Source organism: Oreochromis aureus, linkage group 16, assembly GCF_013358895.1.
Source record: "Oreochromis aureus strain Israel breed Guangdong linkage group 16, ZZ_aureus, whole genome shotgun sequence".
NCBI classification, from domain to species: Eukaryota; Metazoa; Chordata; class Actinopteri; order Cichliformes; family Cichlidae; genus Oreochromis; species Oreochromis aureus.
The window spans coordinates 25,535,635-25,558,981 of record NC_052957.1 but is presented as its reverse complement, the minus strand read 5'-3'; the positions used below and the strand labels follow the sequence as shown (position 1 = coordinate 25,558,981).

General features: G+C 41.2%; 1 protein-coding gene across 2 annotated transcripts; it reads left to right on the top strand.

Annotated features, from left to right (window-relative positions):
* Positions 1 to 3,637: 3,637 nt before the first annotated feature.
* Positions 3,638 to 21,468, top strand: LOC116310642 (CD209 antigen-like protein A). 2 transcript variants are annotated; one of them, XM_039599721.1, is made up of 6 exons: positions 3,638 to 3,758; positions 3,857 to 3,958; positions 6,067 to 6,375; positions 8,780 to 8,922; positions 15,121 to 15,212; positions 21,066 to 21,468. In XM_039599721.1, the coding sequence occupies exons 1-6, from the start codon at positions 3,695 to 3,697 to the stop codon at positions 21,106 to 21,108; spliced, it is 753 nt and encodes a 250-aa protein (XP_039455655.1). In that variant the 5' UTR covers positions 3,638 to 3,694; the 3' UTR covers positions 21,109 to 21,468. The 2 variants fall into 2 exon arrangements, with proteins under 2 accessions (XP_039455655.1, XP_039455654.1); XM_039599720.1 differs by lacking the exon at positions 21,066 to 21,468 and adding an exon at positions 16,736 to 17,780.
* The last annotated feature ends 1,879 nt before the right edge of the window (positions 21,469 to 23,347 follow it).

Sequence of the window (23,347 nt, the reverse complement as noted above, 5' to 3'; positions counted from 1 at the left end):
TGGGTTGGCAGCACTGGGAGGTGTGGGATCGTGTTTGTTAACTGTCCGAATGGGAAAGAAGCTGTTAGTGAGTCTGGAGGTGTGGGACCTGATTGACCTGAGGTGTCGACCAGAGGGCAGCCGGTCAAACAGGTGGTGGACGGGGTGCAAGGCGTCACCTATGATGTCTGTGCCTCCTGAAGTCCAATATGAGTTCTTTTGTTTTAAGATGTTCAGCTTCATGTTATTTTCTGAGCACCAGCAGGACAGAAAGACTTTTTTGTGTTCCTGAGTCTGAGTGTTTAATTTTCTGCTGCTGACACTGGCCTTTAGAGAGCCTCCTTTGTTGCTGATCCCCTGAAGTTCTCTGTCTCTGCCAGCACCAGAAGGTGTCTCTGCTGTCTCTGCTGCCGGCCTCTGTCTGTGTCACCTGAGGATTTTCATCCACATCGGCCTCCTTAAGGATTCCATTTTCTCCCCTTCTGATGTAACCTCCGGCTAGGCCACCTGAGATGTTCTATCGCCTCCTTCATTGTGGTCTGGAAAGGCCATGTCTAGTCATGCATTCTGGCTCCAAGGTTGCCTTTTCTCTTCCTCTGGTTCCCTGGTCAACACCCTGATTGATTTTACCTCATCTGTCTTGTGCCATGGCCTGGCTGGCACCCTGAACTGATACATCTCCTCTGTTTCGCCCCTTGGCTGCATCAAATCCCTAGACTGCTTGTGTGTTTTTGTTTGGATTTTGTTATTTGTTTTTTTTCATCCATAACTCATCTAAGAGGATGAAGTGAAAATTAATTTTTAATAATCCTAAAGGATGGCAGAAGAAAATGGTAGATGAAATTGATTTGATTTATAAATTGATTTGGCATTAATATGTCATATGGCAGCTGGACAGTGTCAGGGTTCCTGGGTTGGTGACCCAGCGTTTTCAGTTCATCTTCTCTTTTCACCACTCCTGCCATTTCCTGTTTCATTATGTTCAGCTGTGTATTCGCCTGTGTCCAATTATCGTCATCATCCAGTCTGTGTATTTAAGTTCCTCAGTTTTACCACTTCTCTGTCGTGTCATTGATGTTCTCGTGAGGTTGTGTTGTCGTTTCCGCCCGCGTTCAGTCAGTCAGCCTTTCAGTCAGTCCTTCAGTCATTCAGCCAGTCGTCCAGCCAGCCAGCCATTGCCTACCTCTGTCTGTTTGTTCACTCCATCGGCAATAAACACCAACCTTCACCTACCTACCTGTGAGTCCAGCGTTTGGGTCCTCCTTCTCTCATCCACGACACAAATCCTGACAGACAGCAGGTATGGTTATGAAGATTTCATCTTCATCTGTGGTTGGCTCTGCCCAACATGGTCGGTGCGATCACCAGCCAATCAGGATGGCGGAATGAGATAAATGCTTCTGGGGAATATGCAGGGAGGCGCATCCCATATTGAGACATCGAAACGAATGCTAGGAATGAGAACGTTAAATAAACCAGCTGTGATACCTGTGATTGTTCTTAGTCTGTTGTTTTTAGAGTTACCATCTCGACTTTTGTTTCTGCCATTTGAGGTCATCACATTTTTTTATTTTCAATTTTTACATGTTATAAGCACAAAAGAGCACCTTTCAGTTTTTTTTTTTATTTTGCCTTGTGAATTATTGCTTGATATACTTTTTTGTTGCTATAATCTTTTGTTTGTTAAAGGTCTAGTGTTGACCACAGAAAGAGACTTACTGTGACAGTACGGTCATTTCTGAAAAACCTCTGTGTGCATCTGATGGTTAAAAATATATTTTTTTAAAAACACACACACACACAAAAAAAACATTTCAATTCATTCAGGTTTTTTGTAATCAAAGTAGAAAAAAATATTAAATGGTCGATTTGAATGAGTATCCCAGTGCAATTTTAGGCACTATCTGGGTAAAAAGAATGTTTGCTTTTAGACGTTATCGTGAGACATATCGTGATATATACCAAAAAATGATGTTGCAACTGCTGGGACACACCACCAGTCGATTTGTGTAACTGGATTAATTTGCACTGTAGCTGCTGTAGCTTGATTGAAGACACAAGTGTACAATCAAAGCAAAGTTCTTGCATCTGGTTTTGACTTCTTCTCTTTCTATATCAGCTTCTGTGGTAGTATTGTCTGAGTGGTGATATCATTTGGGAGAATACTGCAGCAGCTTTGTGTGCCTTAATGGTGGCCAATGCGGAGGGTATATGAGTGCCCTAAGAGTTCATCAGTTGAGACAGAAGGTTCACAGGCCACACAATGCCCAATTCACAATAAATTGCATTTGAGCTTGGCTGTCATTCGAAAACTCTGCCTTGGGAATGTTCAGAAACAGCAAGTAAGCACCTTATATTACAGACTGGACAGCTTTCCCACATCACACCATGCAACAGCTTCATGGAATTAAAGGAGAAATTCTGCTGCAGTTTCAAGGAGCAAGGGCACTGTCATTAGCTCATACAAATTATTAAATTCAGTTCAGTTTTATTTATATTGCGCCAAATCACAACAGCATCTGCTTCAAGGAGCTTTATGTTGTAAGGTAAAAACCCTACAATAATGGAGAGAAAACCCCAACAATCACACAACTACATATGAGCAAGGAGGGCTATTCCACTGAGTAATCAATTTTTTTTTTCTTTTCTGTTGTTTCCTTCCTAATTCCACCATAAGGTTTTCTTGTTCTCTTTCCTCTCTCTACACCACAACCACCATTTATACTGTAATTCCTGAGTCATTTGGTAACCCTTCATTATTACCCAGAACCTGTCTCAGCTCCTCCTTGAATTTTTCGCAATACTCATACAATTTCAGCTTCCACCATTTAAATCTTGCCTTTGTCTTCACTCGCTTCTTCTAATTGATTTCCAAAGTCACCTTGCAGTCTCCTATCTCTTTCAGATTTTTCCTTCTACATATGCTGTATTTTAATTGTGTGCACCTTCCTCCACTGTTATATATGTGTGTTACCCTGTGTTTATTCAGCTGCTCTGTTGTGCAAAATCAACTATTTGTACTTCTGTATTCTTCTCCATTCTCCCTTCGTCCTTGAATTTTAGTGCACTAGAAAAACCTTGGTGCGGTTTGCAGCAGCAGGAATAGCGTCATCAAAACTATGTGACTAAACTTCCACCTGTGTTTTGCAAAATGTGCAACTTTGTTGACTTTCTAAAATCCGGTGTGGGAGGGAGGACCATATTTAAGGGTTTAAACGTCTCTTAAGCAGAAAAAACATGGTATAATAACAAAGATTGCACATATAGTGCTGGGATAAATGATATCTTGCTTTATGGGAATAGCTACAACTTTTAAAATGGGTCACGCTCAACCACGTGTGTGTGTGTGTGTGTGTGTGTGTTTGTGTGCGTTTCTTTTTTAGCATTACCCAGTGGTTTAGAAAATGTTAGCAAATTACTGAATAAAGCTATTAAACTTGAACAAATTTTATTTTTATATCCCCCCGAAGAATCTTCTAATTCCCACAATGTGTTAACTTGTTTCCCATCACTTTTGGTTTGTATTAGGGAACTGAAAGTTCCTCAGAAAAAAAGTTCAACTTTTGTTTCTTTTCACATCGCCCAGCTATTACTGTGATAAGTTTTGTTCCCCTAAAGTTGAGAAGAGAAGAAATTGAAAGTAACGACGCATTCACAGTATTGCTGCCCTGTGCTGCAGATCTGACCATCTCAGGAATAACTGGCATTCTAACAAATGATGGAGGAAATTTATATGAATGCTGAATATGACAAATTTGACAATGCAAAAAACTGCACGGGTAAGAAAGAGACAACAAAAAACAAAATAGACATATTTTTATCATCAGTCATTACTATTTTCCACTTCATTAGTGTTTGTGTTTGTTTCTCTTTTCAGGTCCAAGGAAGTATAAGAGGAGTTTCCATTCAGGTGTGATTCTCTGTTTGGGCCTGCTGAGTTTTTTCCTGCTAATTGGACTCATCACCCTTGGTGTTTACTGTGAGTCTGATTCTACACTGTTAGAAAAAGCGTCTTGAAAAAACGGCGATATTCCAGCAGCTGGGGTGCCAAAATACGACCGTATAATTACAGAAAATAACTCCCGCATAAAAATACGGTTATTTCCAGTAATAAAAATACAATTAGTTGCGCTAATTTGACATGGGATCTCGCCTGTTTCAAGTGCCGCTAAACATTAAATTAGGAACATGTTAATGTCATTAAACAGTGAAATCATCTATAAATAGGAAAAGAAAACATCCCCAAAAAACAGTAATATTCCGGCAGCTGGGGTGCCAAAATACGACCGTAAAATAACAGAAAATAACTGTCCCATAAAAATACGGTCATTTTCAGTAGTGAAAATAGAGTTTGTTATGTAATGTTACATGGGATTCTGCCTTTTCCAAGTGCTTTTAGACATCAAATTAGGAACATTGTAACGTGATCAAACAATGAAATTACCTATAAACAAGGTCAATGAATGTGGCAATATGAATCATAATACGTAAATGTCCAGAAATATACAGTCAACAGTTGGTTTAAATAATAATGGATTGCATGCTCTGGGACAGACTGACAGAGGCGAGGCTGCCATATCGCACCATCGGCCCCTCTGGCCAGTAGGCGGTAGGTGAAGTGTCTTGACCACGGACACAACAACCTCGAACCGGCAACCTTCTGATCGCAAGGCGAACTGCTAACTCATGAACCACGATCGCCCTAGCTAGCAATGATAATAATACTTATGTGATGTAACACAAGCTTATAGGGATCATGTTATATACTTTACCGTAGCATTACATTTGAATCCAACAGTTCAGTCTTTCAAATAACGGACAGATATTTGTGGAATCATGACATGTACAGACAGATACATTTAATGATCATGACAATTATGTTTCATTACATTACAGTGATTTGACGTTAATTTACATTTGAAATGTGAAGTCAGAGTCTATTTACGTAACTTTAATGATATTCTAGAAGAACAGAACAAAACTGTAAAATGCGATTCTTTCCTACGGTCGCAGCCATACCGCGACCTTGTTGTTGTTAGTTCACATTCATTGGCCGATGCTTAGCGTCATGTTATTATGTGTCCCAACATCCAATGGCATATCACATTGTTTTCATGGCCACACCCTCACCCCAGGTGCAGAGGATTATTTCTGTTCAGGAATGTTGTGAATACTTTGAGATTTATATTAATTGCGATTCCTATCTCTACATTTATTAAAATATATATATATAATTAGCACAGCGTGGCCGTGAACTGATTTAGATTGTGGCATGTAAGAGAATCTCAATTAATTGGTTCAAAGATATTGAGCTTGTTATTCAACCCCAAGCTGGTAGGAGGAGCTCTTCATTTACACACTTTCCAGTGTTTCCATGTGCCTCAACCTTCAACAACAGCAGAACAGAAGTCACTCATGGTACATGAGTGACATCCCGCTACAAAACAACAACTGTCAGTGACTCTGCACCACGGCGTAAACACAACATTCAAGATAACAGTTAAAAGTAACTAACCATAAACAATAAAACAAGAACATCTAAACAGCAGCACATGTCCCAAGGCATAATGGGAGAGAACTAGCTGTTTCTGGATGTATTTTTACGATCTAAATATGCATATGTACGAAAAAATATATTTAAGAAACAAGTAAATTGTGTTTTACTATATTTACAGTGATGTTATGTTGTTTTACCTTTGAGTAAGATCATAGTCTGCTTATGTAAATTGAATGATATCCTAGGAAGACAGTACAAAACTGTAAAAAATTACAGTAATATACTTTGACATTACTATTTTTTGGAACAGTGTACATAATTTGTTCTAACACTCATGAGCCTACATATGAACAGAATAAAATGTCTCGAACTTTGTATTTTGGATGGTTTCAGACCATGTTGAATGAACTGTGACACACACACACTCACAGATACTCTCCCATAGAGTACACTAACATAAATTTCAGTTTAAGAATATTTTTAATTGCCTACAGGCAAATTTGAAATACTTTAGTTTTGGTCTAAAAACTATAAAATGAATGCACAAGCTTTTTTTGTGTCTCAAAAACATGCATCTCCAATTATTTTAGTTCGTGATTCAGCTGCAGATGTCTCAGCCAAGAGTAGTAAACTTTCTTCCATGACCGAGGAGAGAGACCTTCTTAAGGCAAATCTGTCCACTACCGGAAACAAACTTTCTTCCATGACCGAGGAGAGAGACCTTCTTAAGGAAAATCTGTCCACTACCAGAAACAAACTTACCTCCATGACTGAGGAGAGAGACCTTCTTAAGGAAACTCTGTCCACTACCAGAAACAAACTTACCTCCATGACTGAGGAGAGAGACCTTCTGCAGGCCAACCTCGCTGAAAAGACAAATGAGTTGGAACGGCTTCAAGGTTTGTAAAAGCAGAGTGAGTCCGTGTATTTCCTGTGTAAATGTATTAGTTGTGTGTCTTTGTAAAAGTTAATAATCAAAAGCAATGATTCACTTTCCAGGTATTGTGAAAAGTCCTTGTCTCTTTATGCCATAGAATTTTTGACTTTTTATATTTAAATCTAAAATTTTGAGGATAAAGTTGAAATTCTGGTGAATGAAGTTGAAATACTATTTCGAGAATAATGATGAAATGCCAGAATAAAGCTGTCATTTTCAGTCAAACTGTTACTGTCATTGCATAGCTGCCTCTTCCTTAGGGTGGCTCATGCTGGAAAGTCCTATTACCTCACAACTCTTAATGCAGACCTCAGAACATTTTTTTTTACAAATGTCAAACCATGAAAACTCAGTCAACTGCTTCAAATCTGTGATCAAGAAATAAAATTTTTTCAACATCAATTTAAGACAAATATCAAATAGTTTTCTACTTTTATCAAAATCGGACTGACTTTGGAAAGAGTACTACACAAAAACAAAAAATATCTAGTTTAAAATCAAAACAACTACTAGCCAAGTATTTGAACAACTAGAAAAAGCACCTGCTATCACAACTAGAGATTTACAAGGTAAAACACAAATGCTCTGGCAAGAGGCAACCGGGATGTCAGGTCAGGATGGAGATATCATAATCCCCACACTCCGAGACTGACACTTCAAGCCAAGAAAAACTGGTGCATTGAAGGTGTGGAATATGAGAGCACCTGAAAGAGAAGTGTGTGTGTGTTGTGTGGCCCAGCTGCAGGGGAGGGATGGAGCAATGGGTTTGGGGTGTGGTGTCAGATAGGCTGACCAGCACAGGTCATGATGATGGTTTCCATCATCTAATCATGCCTTCCCTACTTGAGTAGGTTGGTGGAACCTGACAAGAGAGCTGTGTGGTGTGTGCCGAGCAGGAGACTGAAGCTGGAAAGCTGTGCAGACGAAAGGAACAAGAAACACAAACCACTGCAAATAAACATTTGAAAACTTGCAATGCTATGTGCGTCAGGTCCTTTTGTGTTACAAGAAGATCATGGCTATCGTGGAAACCTGGACTCTCAGTGCCTCAGTGGCTGATTACCAATAGTATGTGAAGTACTCTCCAAAAGTCCATTAGAAGATGTGAATTTAGAATTACGCATAATGCCTACTGTAACCATCACTGAAACCACAGACAGTTAGACAGACAGACAGAAGTTAGCCCACAATGAGAACAGCTGAAAGGAGTGATGAAGAGAGGGGTTCCCAAGAAGTTCAACAAGGTGTCCATACCTGATGAAAAACTGTCAAGCAAAGACTCACAGTCTTGGCTAACTGTTAGAAAAAAGCAGTAACTCAATACGGCAAGACCAGACTGACCAACCTTTGCACCGCTTGGATTAACTGGAAGAAAGCCAATAAACTCAATGCCTCATACATGGATCTTATAATGCCCAGAACAATAGGCACTTCACAATCACCAGGACCCTAAGAGCCTTCATTAGAAATTCAGTGGAGATGTGGAGAACAACACTACAGGCCAACTTCAACCAAACTGTACAAGTCATCATCAAGTGCGGGATTTACCAAAGAGATGCTGTGACCCCACTGCTATTCTGCATAGGCCTGAACCCCCACATTGAGATCATTAACAAGACTGGCTACAGATACCGACTACAGAATGTTAGCCACCTCCTCTACACAGATGACATCAACCTATATGTCAGGAGTGAACAAGACATCGATTCACTGATCCGAACGACAAGGATGTACAACAATAACACTGGAATGTCATTCAGACTGGGGAAGTGTAGTCAGAAGGTAACAAAGAGAGGGAAGGTAGTTAGATAACACACACCAATTAGTTAACCTGCAGGGATGTCTTAAAGACATAAAGACCTGGATAACCTCTAATTTTTCTCCGTCTAAATTCAGATAAAACTGAGGTTATTGTCCTTGGCCCTAAAAAGATAAAAGATATGGTAGCTAACCAAATGCTTACTCTGGATGGCTTTACTTTTGTCTCCAGTAACACTGTGAGGAACCTTGGAGTGATTTTTTGACCAGGATATGTCCTTCAATCCACATATTAAATAAATATGCAGGACTGCTTTTTTCCAATAGTGAGGCTGAAAAACATGAAAAGGGTGGTGTGTAACATTGGTAACTTCACACCCTTCATTAGCAAAATGAGCACACAAACAATTTGGTACTAGTGTTTTCACAATTTTATTTCATGACACAATTTGTTTCATCTTGATTCTCCAGCAGGTGAGATGTTTTGTTGATCTAACTGACAAAATATGTTAATATAAAACTAATTTATATTAACATAATAAGTCATAAGTACTTTTAATAAGTATTAAAACTACTGTTTGATATTTCTTGTTTGATGTTTCTTCCAGAAAAAACGTGTCTCACAGGATGGACCATATTCAGTGGTAGTTGTTATTTCCCCTCTGTAAGGTCTGGTATCTGGGGTGAAGCTAGACAGGACTGTAGAGACAAAGGGGCAGATCTGGTGGTGATAAAGAACTCTGAAGAACAGGTACAGTATGTATAAGATAAGATAAGATAAGATAAGATAACCTTTATTAGTCCCACATGTGGGAAATTTGTTTTGTCACAGCAGGAAGTGGACAGTGCAAAAGTTATGAAGCAAAAATTAGAATAAAATAAAATAAGAATAAATACAGTACACAACTGTACAGAATAGAATAAAATAAAATACTATATACAGTAGAATAAAATAGAATAAAATAGAATAAAATATACAATAAGATAAAAATAGAATACAAATGCTATATACAACTGAGTAAAAAATACAACGATGCCAGGAAGATTATTGCACTTAGTGTTATTGCACATGTGTGTGTTTGATCAGTTAAAGTCTTTGTTGTGGAGTCTGACAGCAGTGGGGAGGAAAGACCTGCGAAATCTCTCCGTCCCGCACCGTGGGTGCCGCAGTCTCCCACTGAAGGAGCTGCTCAGTGCTGTCACAGTCTCATGCATGGGGTGGGAGATGTTGTCCAACAGGGATGAGAGCTTAGCCGCCATTCTCCTGTCACTCACCACCTCCACTGGGTCCAGAGGGCATCCTAAAACAGAGCTGGCCCTTCGGATCAGCCTGTTCAGTCTCTTCCTGTCCCCAGCAGAGATGCTGCCACCCCAGCAGACCACACACCGTAAAAGATGGCTGAGGCCACCACAGAGTCATAGAAGGTCTTCAGGGTGGGCCCTCTACTCCAAACGACCTGAGTCTCTGCAGCAGGTACAGTCTGCTCTGCCCTTTCCTGTAGAGGGCGTCTGAGTTATGAGTCCAGTCCAGTTTGTTGTTCAGATGAACACCAAGGTACCTGTAGCTGTCCACAGCCTCAATGTCCATACCTTGGATGTTCAGTGGTTGCAGTGGAGGATGTTTGTGCTCTGCGGAAGTCTACCACCAGCTCCTTGGTTTTACTGGCATTGATCTGGAGGTAGTTCAGCTGGCACCAGTCCACAAAGTCCTGAGTCAGTCCTCTGTACTCCTTGTCGTCCCCATCAGTGATGAGGCCGACTATTGCAGAGTCATCAGAGAACTTCTGCAGGAAGCACTGGGTGGAGTTGTGGGAGAAGTCTGCAGTGTAGATGGTGAAGAGGAATGGAGCCAGAACCGTTCCCTGTGGGGCCCCCTGCACTGCAGACGACCCTGTCCGACACACAGCCCTGAGTCCTCACATACTGTGGTCGGTCGGTGAGGTAGTCCAAAATCTAGGTAGTGAGGTGATGGCCCACTCCTGAGTTCTCCAGCTTGTCCTTCAGAACCGAGGGAAGAATAGTGTTGAAGGCACTGGAGAAATCAAAGAACATGATTCTCACAGTGCTCCCAGCGGTCTCCAGGTGAGCGAGGGAACGATGTAGGAGGTGAATGACGGCATCATCCGCTCCAATGCCAGGCTGGTAGGCAAACTGAAGTGGGTCCAGTGATGAGCTCACAAGGCGCCGAAGCTGAGCCAGGACCAACCGCTCCAGGGTCTTCATCAGGTGGGATGTCAGAGCCACCGGCCTGTAGCTGTTGAGGTCCTTGGGGCGTGAAGTCTTTGGCACTGGAACAACACAGGAGGTTTTCCAGAGCTGTGGGACTCTTCCCAGCCTCAGGCTCAGGTTGAAGAGGTACTCCATCACCCCACAGTTGGTCCGCGCAGGACCTGACGACCCTCGAGCTGATGCCATCTGGACCCGCTGCCTTCTTGGCTTTAATCCTCCTCAGTTCCCTCCTAACCTGGGTGGTTGAGAGAGACAGGCTGGAGCCTTGTGTTGAGTGTGTATTGGATGCTGTTGTTGGGGGTGGGGAGGGGTGAGCAGGGTGAATAGAGGAGGTGTGAAGTGTCTGAGGTGGAACAGCAGCGGTGGGGGTGGGTGAGTCTGCAGCCAATGTTGGAGACTGCCTCATGGCTGAATCAAATCTGTTGAAGAAATGATTCAGTTCATTTGCCCACCTCACATCCCTCCCAGGCAGAGAGTTCTGATGTTTGTGGCCTGAGATGGTTCTGAGGCCTCTCCAGACTTCACCAACGTTGTTTTGCTGAAGCTGGTTCTCCATCTTTTGCCTGTAGCTGTCCTTCCCATTCCTTATCAGTCCCCTCAACTCTCTCTGCACCCTTTTCAACTCCTCTTTGTCTTTGGATTTGAAGGCCCTCCTCTTCTGCTTGAGGACAGCATTAATTTCTGGAGTAATCCAAGGTTTGTTGTTGGAGAAACACCGCACAGTCCTGGTAGGTACGGTGTTATCCACACAGAAATTAATATAGTCAGTAATGCATGTAGTAAGGCTGTCGATGTCCTCTCCGTGGTCGTCACAGATCACCTCCCACACAGTGGACTCAAAACAATCCTTAAGAGCCTCCTCGCTCTCCTCCGACCATCTCTGTACTGTGCGGGTGGCTGGTGGCTCCCTGCGCACTAAGGGCTCATACACAGGGACAAGGTGCACCAGGTTATGATCAGATCTGCCCAGGGAGGGAGAGGTGATGAACTGTATCCCTCTTCTGCATTGGCATACAGTAAGTCCAGTGTTTTATTGTCTCTGGTTGGGCAGGTCACATACTGGGTGAAGGTGGGCAGTGTGGAGTCCAGTGAGGCATGATTGAAGTCCCCTGATATTATGAGAAGGGCTCGGAGATTGTGTTTGCAGTCTGCTGACCACTGAGTGGAGAGTGTCACAGGCTGCATCCGCGCTGGTCGAGGGGACATACGCTGTTATCGCGATAACATGCGAGAATTCCCGGGCAGGTAGTACGGACGCATGCTAACGGCTAACAGCTCAATGTCTCTGCTGCAGAGTTGTTCTTTTACAGTGATGTGCCCAGGGTTACACCATCTGTCATTCACAAACACTGCCAGTCCCCCTCCTTTCCTCTTACCGCTCTCTCTCGTCCTGTCCGCTCGCAGCAGCTGGAATCCCGGTAGTGTCACGCTCGTGTCCGGAGTTAGCGGTGTTAGCCATGACTCCGTTAGCATCATGATGCTACATTGCCGGTGTTCCAGATCTACTGGCGTTTAGATCAACTGGCGTTGGTCGAACAGATGTGTGGCAGTCTTGCGTTTCAGGAGCTGCTACCAACAAAACAGCAAAAAAAACGCCAAATATGTCATCCGTGACACTTGTGAGGTTATCTTAAACACACTCCGTCAGTCTTGATGCCATTGAACAACAAAATGTTTAAAAATGTCGCGAGTTTACCTGGTGATAGCCTCATGCTCGACACGATCGCGAAAACAGCAAACAATTAACCCCACGCCGGTGTTGTTCACAGGACAGCGAGAATAAATGATCGGGAGACTCTTGTCGTCGTTATCGTTCCCCTCGCACGTTTTATTTCTCCGGTTTCAGCGTTTTTGCTTCACAACTAAAGCGTGCAGTTTACTTTGTGTGCACTAACATGGACTCGAATCAACCAGCGCCACCTCTGGCCGAGTGCCACAGCCTACAGCCAGATCAACTTGTGACACACATCTGCACCACGTTTGAATTCGTTTCATGCACAATACATGTGTACTTTTCAATTGTGTGTTTGGCGTTTTTTTTGCTGTTTTGTCGGTAGCAGCTCCTGAAACGCAAGACTGCCACACATCTGTTCGACCAACGCCAGTTGATCTAAACGCCAGTTGATCTGGAACACCGGTACTCCCTCTGTGACCAGGTTAGCGACGTGAGCTCATCCATCTTATTGGGCAAAGATCGTACCTTTCCAATAATTACAGAAGGAAGAGATGGTCGATAACGTCTCCTTCTCGGGCGACGGCGCTCCTTCCCAGCACGACACCCCGTCTTTTCCTCCTCAGCTCGCTGGGAATGTCGGGTCTGTCCACCGGCAGTACAGCTGCGGGACGCAGCGCTAACAGCTGATCCTTACTGTAAACAAAGGATCCCTGCTCTGGGTCCCCAGACACGGGTGAAAAAAGTAGAAAAAAACTAAGAAAAACGACCAGAACTAGCACAAAACGGTAGAACATGGTTGCAGAGACTAATTACTAATACGTTAGTTATAAAAAATTACGAGAAGAAAAAGATAAGAAAGAAAGAAACTCAGAATGAGCAGAGCTGCTGTAACAGGCTGCCGCACACGGGGGGCGCCAGAAGTAAAAAAAATATAGTGTATATATACACTATCGGTCAAATATATTAGAACACTCACATTTTTTCTAGTTGTTTATTAAAAATTATGCTATTTAATGTCTCATTGTAGTCTGAAATGAAAGCATAGTACAAATAAGCAATTGAGTGAAAAAAGAAATCACGGAATCAATTTATAGACCAAAATGTATTCTAAACTCCAGACTGATCAAAGTAGCCACATTTGGCAGATACAACAGTTGAACACACCCATGTAGGGCTGTATGATATGACCAAAATCTCATATCCCGATATAAGACATTTATCGTCCCGACAACGATATATGTCACAAAAATTTAACATTTTCTGTAAATTCTGGGAATCTCGGGCAACTCGACTTGGGTGAAGTGTTTTCAGCTGGGCTGAGTGTTGCATAAGTTGAAATGGCCGCAATTTTCTTTGTATTTATTACACGGCGTGCTGTGGGGAAGAGCCTGTTCTAAGGTTTTTGTTTGGTTTTTTTTACACCTGACGGCTCTTTTTAGCTTCTCGTCTGTAAACACTCTGCATACTATTTCATGTGATTCAGTTTATTTTGAAAAATCTCAATAGGATCTTCAGCTTTACTGTGAAAGGTTTATGTGGAAAATAAACAAGCAGACGGCAGAGGCACGCGACGGTTTTACCCATGTTGTTGCTAACGACAACGCATAAAAACAGTCGGTTCTCCGTCCGTAGTGTGGTTATATTAAATATAAATGAAAGAGAGAACTTTAAGAAACCATCAAAATGATGACAAAATATTGCCATAAACAGTTTATTTTGCAACACCACAAAACAAACGATAGCGTAATATGAAACTATAGACATTTTCATATTGTCATCCGATATATATCGTTATATCAAACAGCCCTACACCCATTGCATTATTTCTACAATAGAAATTTAAAAATTCTTCAGAAAGTTATTCCCGTATTTGTTGCAGAAGTTCTCATAAATGTGTGGCACTTGTAGGTTGCTTTGCTTTCACTCTTCTGTCCAGTTCATCCCCAACCAGCTTGATGGGGTTTAAGTCTGCAGACTGTGCTGGCCGCTCCATGTTTTCAAGTTTACCATCTTGTTCTTTTTTATTGAGGTAGTTCTGGGATAGCTTGGACTTATGTTTTGGGTCATTATCTTGCTTTAGGATGAACCTGTTTGGGATCATTGTCATTCTTGTCATTGTTTATCTGTTGTGTTTTAAGCCTGACATTTCTTCTTTTTCCTTTCAGTTTTCCAGTTTCCTCAAATTTTGTTAAGGACACTCTGCACAGCATGCCGAGATGTGTAAAACTGTGTTTTTAATAGATTCAACTACACACATGGGAACAAATGATTTGTTTTCTGACCAACTAGGCTCATACCAGAGGGTATTGCATGGCACTGCAGAATGGTGCGGTACCCGTTTTGATTCAGGGTGCCTCTCACTCTGTACAAGTCACTGACCATGGATCCAGCAAAACAGCCCCAGACCTTCACACTTCCTCGTCTGACTGACTGAACTGTCAGTCAACTACTTTCAAAAACTTCTGTGTTTTTATTGTAATAGCTGTACAAAAAATGTAATAGCTGTACAATAAAAAAAAAATAAAAAAAATACTAACTAAACTAAAACTAAAACAAAAAACTAAAACAAAAAAAAATCCACTTTGGAAACTGAAACTAAACTGAATTAACAAAACAAGTTAACATGAAATAAAAATACAAATTAATTAGAAAAAAACAAAATTAGCTAACACCAGGGCTTTTCTGTGAATGTACATATGACTTATTGAAACCTCAAGTCTGCTTAGATAAATATTTTATGTAGTCAGCCAGCTAACGATGGAACAACCAGAAACGTGATGTGTGGAGGCAGAAAAACACAACAGAATGTAAAAAAACAGAAGGGAGCAGAAGATGAATGTGATGTACACACTGGTTCTCCACCTTGATGTGACGTGTGTTAGTTTTCAGGTTCCTGTTAGCTCATTCTACTGAAGGAAAAAATATTTAGTTAATTGTGAGAAATGTGTCAAAGAAATTAAGAATTTTCTTCAAAACTAGTAAAAACAGCACATCCTAAATTCTGTTTAAAAAATAAATAAAATGTTTTTTGTGCATGTTAAACAGAACTTTCTCGCTACAATCACTTGGATTGGTTTGACTGACCATGGAACGGAAGGACAGTGGAAATGGGTAGATGGAACTCCACTGACTCTGGCGTAAGTCTTTACTGTGGTTCAATTTATTACTTTTACTGAATTTCTAGCAGATGTTTTCTCATGAACATAGAGCTTACATGTCAGTAGGTCTGTGAAGGTTCTCAGTTATCCAGGTCACCCTAGCTGGTGTTATGGTAAAACATGTGTTTATCCTAACTGGGCGTTTATAAAGTCAGCAAAGATGCACAGAAAAGAAGATCAGACACACGCTAGGGAGGATAAGAAAGACAGACGCAACAACATTGTCATCCCCTATGTAGCCGGTGTATCAGAGAAACTCAGGAGAGTTTTCGCCAAGCACGACATCCCAGTGTACTTCAGACCCAGCAACACACTCAGACAAAAACTGGTTCACCCAAAAAACCCCTCCAAAACACAAACTTAACAATGTAGTGTATGCTGTACAGTGTAGCGAGGAATGCCCAGACCTCTACATTGGCGAGACCAAACAGCCACTTCACAAGCGCATGGCACAACATAGAAGAGCCACCTCTATGGGACAAGACTCAGCAGTCCATCTGCATCTAAAGGACAAAGGTCACTCTTTGGAGGATGCCAATGTTCACATTTTGGACAGAGAGGACAGATGGTTTGAAAGAGGAGTGAAAGAGGCCATCTATGTCCACTGTGAGCGACCATCTTTGAACAGAGGTGGTGGTTTACGACACCAACTGTCTGCCATCTATAATCCAGTTTTGAGATCCCTTCCCAGACACCTTAACGCCCACTCACACCCTGGGCCATCTGACCTCAGGAAATCACATGATAGGGTGGGGCCAGGTTTCACAATGAGCTCACCCGAAACCCTGGCTGATTGTGACCCACACCCGTTTTCACACCTTGGCTCATGTGATTAGGTAGAGGACCATCAGGGGGTACTTTTGTCCCTCTTTGGGGGGGGAACTCCCACGGGGTTTAAATTTGGGACTCTCTGCCATTTGACCCTAGAACTGAAGAAGCTTCTCAGATGAGAGGTGAAACGTCTTCAAGCAACTTAAAGAAGTCCAGACGCTTTTCTTTCCAAGCTCCTTAGACTACATGTCAGTAGGATGAGCCAAAATAAGAGCAGAACTTTAAAGATGGATTCTACTGACTTCTTTTGGGCACATGCTGACAGAAGAACTCAGTTATAATGTTTTAAATATTTCATGACAAATACATCGATCTATCCTTTTTCTCCTCTATTAAGATAGCACACGTCTTTGGACTGTGGGAGGAAGTGACAGAGAACTCACATAGGCAGAGAAAATGCAAACTGCACACAGAGAGGACTCTGGTAGCCAATAGATTTAAACCTAGGCAACAGTGCTAACCACCACATTAATGCACTGCATTATTTTTATCTGGAATGGTGCGTTTGACTTCGCTGTACTCTGTGTAGGCTTATTTCAACCGTGACTATCTCCTAAAAAAAGCATTTGTTTACCTAAATTTTTCCCACAGCTAAAGAGCTCTACAGTCAGGAGTGTCATATTTAATTTTTCATCCTCATTAAACACCTTTATTGTTAATTGTCCTATCAGGAACTGGGCAAAAAATGAACCCAACAATGGAGGCTCACGGCATGGTGAAGAAGACTGTGTGCATATAAGAGCTGCAGACCAGAGGACTTGGAATGATATTTCATGTACAGCTGCTATGAAATGGATCTGTAAAAAAATACCATAACACCATTTTACATCGAGACCATATATTTTTACATGCTTTGAAATTTTAGCTATGATTGTTATTCTATTCTGCATTTCATTTTAATGATGAATTCTGTTCTCACTGTGTATAAATAAGTGCAAATTTTAAAACCTGCAATATTACATTAATGGAAAAAAGGGCCAATGTTTGTATTTCTTGTTACAACATTTAATCAGCAGCCAGTTTTTAATTCAGAGAATCAAACACGTTTATAAGAAAACAAACAAAGATTGTAGTTTCTTAAGTGCTGGGGGAAAAAGCCTGCAGACTACTTCAGTTCCTTCAGTTTACTTCACTGGTGTCTGTCAAAAAGGCAACAGTTTCAACAGAAAATATAAAAGAGTATGAGAGAATATATTTTAAAATACTGTTGACGCTGTTTTGCTTTTAAACTGAAAATCTTTAAATCTGATGTTGTTTATTTTTGTTGTTGTTTATTTTTGGTATAACATTGTCCACAATCTAGCGCCTCTTGAACAGTTTGAAATGACAAGAGCTTCCACTAGAGGGTGCTGTTGTGTTAAATGTTAGTGAACACCATTTGGAAGAATGTTTTTTTTTACTTTTCATATGGGGAACATCATTCTCAAGTCTCTACTGTCAAAAAAGTTAAGGCTTTTCACATGACATAACACAGACTCACTTGTGCAAGAGATGATAAAATAATCAAATCCATCTCAATCACATGTCAGGATATAAAGTGAGTCAGCAGTCAATTTGACTCTGTGTTTAAAGAATTAAAACCCTTTCACCATCGTTTTAAGACTTAGACACAAATGCTTTTATAGTTTAACCAAAACACTACTGACTGGTAAGCGTACTGCAAAACATGTAGGTCTAATGTAGAGCAAAAAAAAAAAAAAAAATCAAACACAAAAATGTAATGTGCATTTATTTTTCATTTAATTTCTGAAACAAAAATTAAAATGATATATGGTTTGCCTCATACGTTTTTACAAAGGCATGCACAATAAAAACCCAATAGCATGTGCAAGGACTCACTCTGAAGTAGGCAGCTCACATAATGAGTAATAGAATTAAAAGAAACATTTCTGAAAACATATGAAACATGGAAGATGTTAAAAAATCAAATTAGCTTCAAGCCTGTCATTCTAAAACTAGGATCCTGGGCCTTTTCTGGAGTCTTGGATGTGGGGAAGGGGAACATTTCTTATGTTTAGAAAAACATGTTGATAATGACACTTTTTTCCTTTTTCTTTGTGGGGGCCTCAGAAAAGAATTAAAGGGTGACTTGTGCTACTAGGCTCACATGTCATGGCTCATGTCTCACTATCATCTACAGGTTGAGGCATCTGACAATTAATATTATTCTAAACCATCATTTTCAGCCCGGTCCCCCTTTTCCCCCCCTTGTGTGTGTGTGGGTGCACGTGTGAAGTTGTGACAGCAATCTTCATAATAACCACACCCCTGAACATGCACCCTGATGAGACAAGGAAACCAAACATTCAAGCAAAGGAGTACGCTAGTGTACATAACACCAGGTAGAGTGATCACTTCTGCTGTGAGAACATCTCCACCTCTTTCAAGATTGCCCAAATACCCACCCACTCCAAATGCCTTCGAAGCTTACGTCTTTTATGTTGTGAGATGTGATGATTCATGTGCCATGTGCTGAGGTGCTTTTTTTTTCTGTTCTCAAACTGATCTCCCTGTTGGAGCTCAGTCTGGGGGGAGTTCTTTTTTTCTCCTCGTCTTTCCTCATGTTGTGCATTTTCTATGGTTTCGGTCGGGTTGCTGCTCGTGTGGTTGACCGGCCAGTGCTACCTAGCCCAATGTGATGTTTGTATGTCATATGTGTTGTCGGCAAGGTATCTTAATTGCCCCTTGGGGATAAATAAAGTTTTTTGACTTGACTTGACTAAGAGTTCAGAAGCCCCAGTTTGGTTGCAACCAATAACAAAGACCAAGAAGTTGAGAACAATCTGCGGTGTGAAAAACATGCATGAAAGTCTGCACTAGGGTCGAAAGCTCCTATGGAGGTCTAGTATAAGTCAACCAGCATATCCCAACCCCACCGATGTATTAAGGGCACCCAGAGAGAAAGGCCCAGAATGCTGCAGAAACTAAGAGACAGCAAACACACCCAAAGCACCAAGGCCCACCCCCACAGGCGCAAGACAACCAGTCCAACACCCCCGGACCCCCACCAATCCCACAAGCAAGAGCCATGCAACCCAGAGATTGGGAACACAGATTTTCCAAGTGCCTGATTGGAATTTATTTTATCCCCCGAATCGCTGGAACTTTTCACTTCAGCCAGGACGTCAGACAGGCAGTCAGCTAGGATGCTAGATTTTTTTTTCTGTCCTGTGATTGTTACTGTGGTCATGCTATCTTACAATGGGTTTTACTGTTTAAATATCATTTTTTGTGTGTGTCAGTTCAAATTGTTAGTTTGTCACAGTTGAATCGTAATGGGCTGATTCAAGTAAAATAGAAAAAGACATGATACGATTTCAACACAGGTCATAAAACTAGATAAAAGAAAAGAAAAGAAAAAACATGGATATGTAATGTATATGTTTATTTCAGAAAACGATCCAGTAATTCATATCAGAGAATGACAGAAACGTGTGAACCTGCTTTATTTACAGTTAACTGGAAGGTGAAATAAGAAGGGCTTTGTTTTTATTCAAAGAACATTAGTTCATGGAAGGCACGAACTAAATTTCTAAAGACTAAAGAAAAGACTTGTGATGCTTATCAGGCTCGAAAACGTTATATGTAGTCAATCCAGTTCAATTTAATTGATTTATAGTTATATGACTAAATCAAAAACAACAGTTGCATCAAGGGACTTCATATTGTAAGGTACCCTTTTAACCCCCAACAATAAAACAAACTACTATGAGCAAGGATGGGCAAGCATTTGGTGACAGTGAGAAGGAAGAACTCCCTTTTAGCAGGAAGAAACCTCTGTCAGAACCAGGCTCAGGGAGGGGCGGCCATCTGCTGACTGGCTGAAGATGAGGAGAGGAAGACAAGAAAAAGGACACACTGTGAAAGAGAGCGAGATATGAATAATAACTATTGATTAAATGCAAAAAGGAGTGAAGAAGATACACTTCAGCAGCCTAGGCCAATTGTAGGGTAACTAAAGGAGGATTAAGGGTCACCTGATCCAGCTAAAATCCTTTATCAAAAAGGAAAGTTTTAAGTCTAATCTTGAAAGTAGAAAGGGTCTCCCAAATCTAATCTGGGAGCTGGTTCCAAAGAAGGCTTGGAAGCTGTAGGCTCTGCCTCCCATTCTACTTTTAAATACCCTGGGCAAGTCTGCAGTCTGAGAGTGAAGTGCTGTATTGGAGTGAACCAATATGTTCTCTTTTTCTAGTCCCCTCTCTCTCTCTTGCACATACCTGAGGTAAGCTTGGTTAGTATGAGGGGTCTAGCCTAGGGACCCTTACTGGACACAGACATCCTGGTCAGGAGTCAAAGCCCCCCGACCTGAAGTTCCAAGGACTGTAGTGATTCTAATGGAGTCATTTGCCCAATAGTCAAAAATTTGGACACACTCTCTTATTTAATGGTTTTTCTTTATTTTTACTACTTTATATATTATAGGTACATACTGAAGACATCAAATATATGAAGCAAGATATATGGAATTATATAGCAAAGAACAAAAATGATAAAAAACCTAAATATGTCTTACATTTTAGATTCCTCAAAGTAGCCACCCTTTACTTTGTTGACAGTGCTGCAAACTCTGAATGTTCTCTCAGTGAGCTTCATATTGTAGTTGCCTGAAATGGTTTTCACTTCACAGGTGTGCCTTGTCAGGGTTCATTTGTGGAATTTCTTGCCTTCTTAATGGGGTTGGGACCATCAGTTGTTATGCAGACGTCAAGTTGGTACACAGTGTCATGGTCCACAGGTTTTGTTTTGTTTGTATCCCTCTCCCTCTCTCCTGCTTGCCTGGGTGGAGCTCAGTGTAGGCTCTCACTCTTGGCCCATGCACCTGCGGTGATTGCCACCACCTGTTGCTGATCTGCTGGTGTTCTCTGTGACTATTTAATGATTTGGCACGGAGCAGTCATCGCTGGAACGTTGAAACTCCCGTGTTCGTGCTCTCTTCTCTCCCTCAAAAAGACTCTCAGTTTATTTTTGCCTGTTGGTTCTAATCGAGCTCTCTATGTATAGATATCCCCAGAACTGGTGGTGGACCCTTTCCTGTGATCCTTGAGCATGTCGGCGTGAGTGGAAATTGGAGCTAGAGTGGATGAGTGTGTGGAAGAGGAGCGGCGGAGATTGTACTGTGGAGAAGAGCGAGTGTGGATTCCCTTCCCTCCATCCCCTGGAGCCCTGGACCCCTGCCCCACTCACTGAATATACATATTGCACTGTGGTTTCACTTTTTGTAAATAAACTGTCACCCTTTTGCTTGCCAGAATGCTGTCAGCGTTTGAGTCCATCCGTTAGCCATGACACATAGCTAACAACCCTATTTTACAACTGTTAGAATTCATGTTATGGCAAGAACCAATCAGCTAAGTAAAGAGATATGACAGTCCATCATTACTTTAAGAACCAAAGGTCAGTCAGTCTAGAAAATTGCTAAAACTGTGATTGTGTCCCCAAGTGCAGTCGCAAAAACCATCAAGCACTATGATGAAACTGGCTCACATGTAGTTGGACCATCAGGCTGTGTAAGGACTACTTGACCAAGAAGATGGCCTGGCCTCCACAGTCACTTGACCTAAACCCAATCGAGATGGTTTCAAGATGAGATGGACCACAGAGTGAAGGCAAAAAGGCCAACAAGTGCTCAGCATCTCTGGGAACTCCTTCAAGACTGTTGGAAAACCATTTCAGGTGACCACCTCGTGAAGCTCTTTGAGAGAATGTCAAGTGTGTGCACAGCAGTGTTCAAAGCAAAAGGTGGCTATTAATAATAAAATATAATCTAAAATATAAAACATGCCTGGAGTTATTTCACATTTTTTTGGTTTGCTACATAATACTATATGTGTTCATTCATAGTTTTGATGCTTTCAGTGAGAATCTACAATGTAAATAGTCATGAAAATGAAGAAAAACCATTAAAATACAAGTTGTGTCCAAACTTGGACTGGTAGTGTATACACACAACATCACAAAGTAAAAAGCTACCCAAACTTCTATTTAAAATATCATTACCATAGTTATTTGTTAGTTATAAAAACAAACAGGTACCTCAAAAAGAGACATGCCTGTGAAATGCATCCAATTGCATTTATTTTAGAAATTATTAAATAAGGTTAAACATATTTTTGTTTATAGTTTCATTTTTTTGTACCACAAATTGCCATTTCTTGGAAATGTCAATATCTGAAGTGTATAAAGTGTACTTCTGCAATGCAGCTTTATAGTGACAAACAAAGATGCAAGAATAGTGACAATTATTTGAAGTGTAAATGTGTCACTGGTTTCAGTTTATTCTTTTTATAAATTCATAGGAAGCAGCACATTTATATATATATTTTGTGCAGCCATGAGACTATACTGATACTGAAAATGGACAAGCTGTATATAAAAATTCCCCTCTCACCATATGGGCGGTCTTTAACCTTAAAGCAAGTCCTTTACCAGAGGGCTGGGAGCTCGATTATCCTGCCGAGTATCTTAGCTATTCCTAGGACTGCTCATGCAGCCCTCCAGTTCAACCACATTTAACCACTGTGGGCTCCACCATGTCTCCATGCCAAAATGAATGCATGGATACGGCATGAAAATGTAGGGCAGATAAGCTCCAGTGGCTACACAATGGGCTGTGCCACTGGAGCCCATCTGTGCCCACTGGGCTCAAATGGGCTCGACATGCCTAAATGAACTGTATTGCTCCCATTTGACTATCCATCCATCCACCCACATATCCACTTCAGGAGCTGGTTTCGGGTGTAGCAGCATAAGCTAAGCTTAGATCTCCCCTTCCTCAACCATCTCAGTCAATTTATCAGGGAAATGTTGAGCTGTTCCCAGACCAGCTGAGAGATGTGTTCTCCCCAGTGTATCCTCAACCACCGGGCTTCCTCTCAGTAGGACATGCAACACCTCACCCACGGGGCACCCAGGAGCCATGTGACTGTCTGATTAGACATGTGCATTAGAATTAGTTGAAGAAGTGTACCCTATGAGTGTATACTATGCTTGTAATTTGAATATTGCTCAAAACAATTAAGGCAAGGCAAGGCAAGTTTATTTATATAGCACAATTCAACAACAAGGTGATTCAAAGTGCTTTACAGAGTCATTAAAAAACAAAAAAAATTAAAAAGCATGATTTAAAATTGATAAAAAAAACAGTAGATAAAATCAGAACAGTAGATAAAATCAGTAGTTAAAATGTAAGTTTTGTCACGTCCGGTGTGGCAAACGTGTGGAGTTTGTAGAAAAGGACCCAAAATGCGGCAGCTCTGGTGCAGGTGAGTATTTATTAACAGGAG

Bases quoted from the DNA above. Each gene is read 5' to 3' on its own strand.
- LOC116310642 (XM_039599720.1), top strand. From the start codon at position 3,695: ATGATGGAGGAAATTTATATGAATGCTGAATATGACAAATTTGACAAT. The intron at 6,376-8,779 runs GTTTGTAAAAGC...TGTTTCTTCCAG, and splicing joins TGAGTTGGAACGGCTTCAAG to AAAAAACGTGTCTCACAGGA. The intron at 8,923-15,120 runs GTACAGTATGTA...CATGTTAAACAG, and splicing joins TAAAGAACTCTGAAGAACAG to AACTTTCTCGCTACAATCAC.